General features: G+C 52.8%; 1 protein-coding gene across 1 annotated transcript in view; it reads right to left on the bottom strand.

Moving 5' to 3' along the window:
• Positions 1 to 286: 286 nt before the first annotated feature.
• Positions 287 to 6000, bottom strand: part of ZNF385A (zinc finger protein 385A) — a 102315-nt gene continuing 96601 nt past the window's right edge. Inside the window, exons 5-7 of the mRNA XM_015425680.1 lie at positions 5146 to 5324; positions 3333 to 3428; positions 287 to 2631 (exon numbers count right to left, since the gene is read on the bottom strand). Coding sequence (XP_015281166.1) covers positions 2401 to 2631; positions 3333 to 3428; positions 5146 to 5324 — 506 coding nt within the window. The 3' untranslated portion in view covers positions 287 to 2400. The remainder of the gene's footprint in view (positions 2632 to 3332; positions 3429 to 5145; positions 5325 to 6000) is intronic.

Genomic DNA, 6000 nt, shown 5'->3' with positions numbered 1-6000 from the left:
CAGTGATGCTCTCAGACTAGGGCAGCATGGTCATATCAGGTAGTGTTCCTGAGCTCAGGATCCCCGAGGATCTGACCTGGGGACTTTAGACCCAAGCCCTGCCAATCCAATGGCTCTCATTTAGTCACAAGTGCTGATTTGGCGCACCTCTAGCCCCACCTGAGCCCGGAAGGCCTCAGAGCACCCGGTCCCCAATACCCTGCCAGGCGAGACCACAGCCTTCGATCATGAAGTTCGAGCTCCTGACAGACACAAAGAGAGACTGAACGCAGGCATGAATGAGCCTTATCACTTCTTTTATTGTTGTTGGGGAGGGGAGGGGAGGGGGGGTTAAAGGTGCTATGTGGGATGAAGCAGAAAGGCATTGGTATCAGCAAGAAAAAGAGAGGGGCTGGGGGCAGAGAGAGAATCTAGCATGGATAGACAGATGGTGCACGGAGAGACAGACACTCTGGGGTGAACGGGACACGGGGAGCAGAACAGGTGGAGGGAGGGGGACAGGTCGGTTGGTGGTCTGAGGTAACACGGGGGCAGGCCTGGCGTGATTCATGCCAGCAGGGAGTGGGGAGGTGGGTCCCCTTCCCTCCCGCATGCCAGTATCTCTATTGCTCTGAACTTCAGTCACAGTTTTGTAAGGGACACGGGGCAGGGGGAGAATAGTGTGGCCAGCGGGTGGCCATGGCGTGGAAGACCTTCCTCCCTGGGCTTTGGGATTCTGTTCTGGGCCTCGCATTGTTCTGCTCGGGGAGAAGGGAAACTGCAGACCGTGGTGCGCGCGCGTGTGTGAGAGAAACAGCGAGTGAGAGAGAGGGAAAAAACCTCAGTCACTCCATTAATCAACACACAAATGAACGCACACGCAGAGACACAATCCACCAATGTGAGCCAACTAGGATGTGTGCCAGGGAATTTAACAAGCATCTGGGATTTTACACGGTCCGGAATGGGTTGGGCCTTTGGGGTGAGGGGGCCTGGAGAAGAAGAGGCTGTTTTAAGCTCCAGGAAATGACCTGGCCTCCCAGTTCATGTCCCACCCACTCAAGAAAGGGGCAGAGGGACTGGGGACCCAACTCTAGAAAAGCAGTGGAGGGGAGGGGAGGGGAGATGTTGTGCTACCATGGCAACGGCACAAACTACCCAAAGGAAAGGCCTACAGGCAGAGGGGAGACAGAGGCAAGCATATGCTTATGAGACGGCCCTCCCCTTCTTCACTGAGGGGCTGGGAGGCTACGCTAAACAACCTACGCTCCTGGCCAGGTGACCAGAAACTCCTCCTCAGGAGCAGGGTGAGTCCCATTCTTTAACCCCCCCCCACGCAACCGTGTTCCCATGGGACGCAGTCTTCCAAAGTCAGATAAGGGAGCCTTTGTGGAGCCTCCAGATCTGATCTTTTAAAAAATCGACCTTAAAACCAAAATAACAGTCAATTTAAAAAAAAAAAGTTAAAAGCAAGCAGCCCCGTTTCCCTTGACCTTCCCTTTCATGAAGGGAGGGGGGGCAGAAGTGCTCGATCCAGGTGCAGAGCTCTGAAGAGGAGAAGACGCTGTCTATGCTGGGCTCTTATTATCTGTCTGCCTCTTAGCGCGCGGGGAGGGGGCACGGGAATTGGGAGCACAGTTCTTGCTCTGCCAGTCTCTTGTCGAGGTGCAGTGGTGGGGGGGCCCACGGGGCCCCGTTGCATGGAAGCGCAGTGAAGGGAGGGCCAGCACGGGGGAGGGCAGGAGAGAAAACTGGGGGGATATGTACATGGAGGTGCCGGCCAGCATTATTGCAGTAGGGGCTCTTGTTCCGGAGGCCCTGTCTTCTGTCCCGCACACGCACGCACAAACACACACACACACATACATCCCCCCTCCACCTCTCAGTGCAAGTGGACAATGGCTTGTATGAGTGGGGGGGCCCAGGAGGCCCCCTTAGCTCTGGGATGAAAGGAGATTGCTTGCTGATCAGTCCCTGAGGTACCAGAACTGCCTCCCCCTTTCGATGCCCCACGGAGTCCTGGGGGAGGCGCTACCACACTCCAACCTTTCGTACCTCAGGCGATGGGACCGACACACACGCGTACACGCACGCACACACAAAGTTACACATCCCGTCCCAGCCTGCGGGGGAACCCAGCGCTTGTGCAGATTTGGCCGGGACCCCAGATGAGGGTTGAGAGCGGGGCGGTAGGTGTGTGGAGGGGTGGGATTGTCCCTTTTCTCTTCTCAGAAAAAATAATTCCATTTCCAGTTTTAAAAAAAGAAAAAGAAAAACAAAAGAGAAGGTAAATCGCTCCCGTTGGATGAGGCTTGGACGCCGTGCGACGTTGCCGGGGTCGGTTGCTAGTTGCCGAGGGGGCGGTTCCAGTGGTGCCAGGAGTCCTGGGATTGTGGCAGGCAGGTGGGCGGACAGGCGGCATCAGTACGGCGAGAAGAGGATGGGTCCATGTGCAGTTCGGATGGGCCCCGGAGCTGGTCGCAGAAGCGGATGCGTCAGCGGTGGGCCCTGCAGCAGCGATGCCGTCGGGGCTGGTCGCAGTGTCAGGGGCGTGGAAGCAGCGGCTGCCATGGCTGCTGCTACAGCCAGAGGACTGGGCAGCAGCCCAGCTGCCAGTGACTTGGGAAGCTCCTTGGGGAAGGCCAGGGCGCCCTGTGGAGGCAGACAGAGACAGATGTGTAAGACACCCGAAGTAGAGGAATGAAACCCATGTTCACATTCCCATTCAGCTATGGGTTCAAACAGATGGGACAAAGATAATTCATTCATAAAAGGCGTGCGCAGCCTCGATTTGCACAGAAAAGAAAAGTGTGCTTAACCCTTCACCCTCCTCTCTGTTTCGTTATTTGAAACCCGGCCTCCCTATTTTATTATTAGCATTTTAAATGGAAAAACAGTACAACAGATGGAAAAACAGTACAACAAATGGAAAAACAAACAACAAAGCAGGGCGTCCAGTTTTGAATGATGAAACCAAATGGAGGCTGAAGGGTTAAATGCCCTCTCCCTTCCTCGTATGTCCTCGAGGTGAACAGAGACTGCACAAGACAGGCAATCTTCATCTTGCCTGTCTGAGCCCTATGAGGCACTGTCACTGGCCACAAACTAGGGGTGAAATGGAATTTTGAAAGAAAGTTCCAGCTATGATGAAACTCCACAAAAACAGCTGAAGCTGAAATTAGTGCTCAGACTCTGAAGTAGAAATTGGCCCCCCTGACAATTTTACATCTTATTCAGTTTTGTCACCGGGTCAAGGAGAGGACTGTTATCAAACACTGCTGCAAGTCAGCTAATAAAAGTGCCCCTACGTGGCAATGCCCCCACCGCTGATCCCAGCCAGGCGTCCAACTCACTGGCAGCTCTGCCATGCCTCGCTGCTTCTTGTGCCGACTCAACAAAGGGTTGGGCTTCCCAGCTACGCCATCCCGGTGCCGCCGGCTGGAAATGTGCTGCAAAACACAGAGGAAGAAACAGATGTTACACTCAAAAAAGAACCGAGGAACCCTGCCTCATCGAAGTGATTCCCCTCAAACTCCCTCCACTAGCCCCGATGCAGCCACTGTGGAAGAAGCCTGAAGTTCCTGCATGCTTATTAGCACAGCTATTGGGTATGGCAACATTTTGTAAAGGTCAAGTATGCTGTCAAGCTGCAACCAACTCATGGCCGCTCCACTTCATGGGGTTTCCAAGGCAAGAGATGAGTAGAGGTGGTCTGCCGTTGCCTTCCTTTGCGTAGCAACCCCGGTCTTCCTTGGTGGTCTCCCAGCCAAGTAATGACCCTGCTTAGCTTGCAAGATCTGATGAGACCAGGCTAGTCTGGGCTATTAGGGCTGCTACCACCTTTTTTACTTGCATACTTTATCTTTCGTGGGGATGACAGAGGGTAAAGTATGGAAGTAAATGCATACATGCATAGAAGCAAAAAACCCCACCATGGGACGCTTGGCCGTGAACACACAGAAAAACATGGAACTCCACCCATCAGAGCCAGGGGCAGCTCAAGGCATTTAACTACTCCAAGCACCCTCCTCCTGTGCTGCCCCAGCTAGGCTGAAGATGAGTTCTGGAAGCAGTGCCTCTGCCGTGGAGGCAGGAAGCAGCAGTCCAGGTGCGGGGGGGGGGCTACATGCTTCTTCCTAGGCCATGCCTGCTGATTTGGCACTATGACCAACTACTTAGGTCACTAGGGCATTTGAACCAGCCCCACTGAAAGGAACAGGAATTGGGCAAGGGCACCAGCGTGCCCAGTGCCTCAGTCCTGTCTCCCAATCGGCAATGGTAATGGAGCCCTGCCGTTGACATCGTAGGTGGCTGTCTCACCTCGCTGTACAATAGGGCCCCCTCTGTCCCAGTGACAAGAACAGCACTGGTTCTTAAATTTCTGAAATGGTACGGACTGGGACTCAAGATGTCCGGGCAGCTGTCTTCTTTGTGTGTGTGCGCGCGCACGCACACACACGTACGTGTCTGGATGTGTGTGTGCCTGGAAGATGGTTGACTTCTGGCGACCCCTACTGGGGCTAGGATGTTTCAGAGAGGGGGCCTGATATCACCTGCCTCTGTGTCCCACCTCTTGTATACCTTGAAGGTCTCCTGTCCAAGGACTTGCCATCGTTGGCCCTGCTTAGCTTCCGAGATCTGATGAGATCGGGCTTGCCTGGGCTATCCAGGTCAGGGCCTATCTTCTTTGTTGTGAGTGGTTCAGTGGCAGAGCCCCTGTTAGGCATGTGGAAGGTCCCGGGTTCAATTCCTTGCATTCCCATTTAAAAGGATCAAGTACTGGGTGATGGAATAAGACTTCTTCCTGAGACCCTGGAAGAGGCTGCTGGTCAGTATAGACAGTACTGACTTGGATATACTGATGGTCTGGACTGTATATAAGGCAGCTTCCTGTATTGATATATTTCCCTAATTGCAGAGAGGTAAGGCCTAGCTACTGTTACACAGTGCAGAAATAAACGCACCTTTTGCATGCTCATAGGCACTGAGTTTAGAATTTATTTCACATGTTCCATAGCTGAGTATAGAGAAAAACTAGTTTTGGGGGCTGAGCCCCAGTAAAAAGCGAGCCCCGACTACTCAGTACCCAAACAGACCCACACCCTAGTAGCAGGTGAAGTCTCCAAGAGGAAGACTAAGGCACCACCTCACAGCTGGCTCCAGTACCTGTTTGAGCTGAATCTCCGAGTTGACTTTGACATTGCAAATTTCACAGTGGAAGGTTCTCTCCTGAGCACTGGGGTCTTGGCTGCCTGGCTCCCCTCCAGCCGTGGGGCTGAGGCGTGGATATGCCTTGATAGGCCCCAACCCGCTGCGCGCTTCCAGGATAGTCTTGTGCTTTGTACCTAGGCAAAGAACACGATTTGGTCACCTTATGAGAAGACAAGAGTCACTAGAAAAGTCAACAATGCCTGGAAAAGTTGAAGGCAGCCAGAAGAGAAGACCCAACATGAGATGGCTTGACTCTATAAAGGAAGACAAGGCCCTTAGTTTGCAAGACCCGAGCAAGGCTGTTAATGATAGGACATTTTGCTTTTCTACTGGCAACTCTACATCAGGGGCTGCCCTCATTTAAACTCAGGAGACCACAGAATCTCAGTTTCTTAACGCCCCCGCCCCAACAGAAACAGTCTTCTCAAAGCAAACATGGGGTGAGGGGGAAAAAAAATAAACTTCAGGTGTCCACTTGACCTACAGCATTAACACAATCCTGCCTCGAAGTATGGGATCAATTTTCGCCTTGCTTTTTATGGACATGCTTTAAGGTCACCGTAAGATAGCCAAATGTCAATTTCAAGTCAATTGAACTCCTACTTCCAAGAGTAAAGAAACCTGGAAGCCCCACAAGCCGAAAGAAGTCAAGGGTGTGAAATTGATATGAAACAGAACCCACTTAACATTCTGGGCACTCTTTTGGCTGAAAATGCAGAGTGCTCTAGTCCTTGGGGTGTTCAGTGAAATTGGTAACACATGCCAAAGCCCATGAGCCTTAGTGGGAGTCCAGCGATTCAAACCAGGCTG

Source organism: Gekko japonicus, unplaced genomic scaffold (genome assembly GCF_001447785.1).
Source record: "Gekko japonicus isolate JY-2015 unplaced genomic scaffold, Gekko_japonicus_V1.1 scaffold1289, whole genome shotgun sequence".
NCBI classification, from domain to species: domain Eukaryota; kingdom Metazoa; phylum Chordata; class Lepidosauria; order Squamata; family Gekkonidae; genus Gekko; species Gekko japonicus.
The sequence above is the reverse complement of the archived record's forward strand: the minus strand, read 5'-3'. Positions and strand labels throughout refer to the sequence as shown.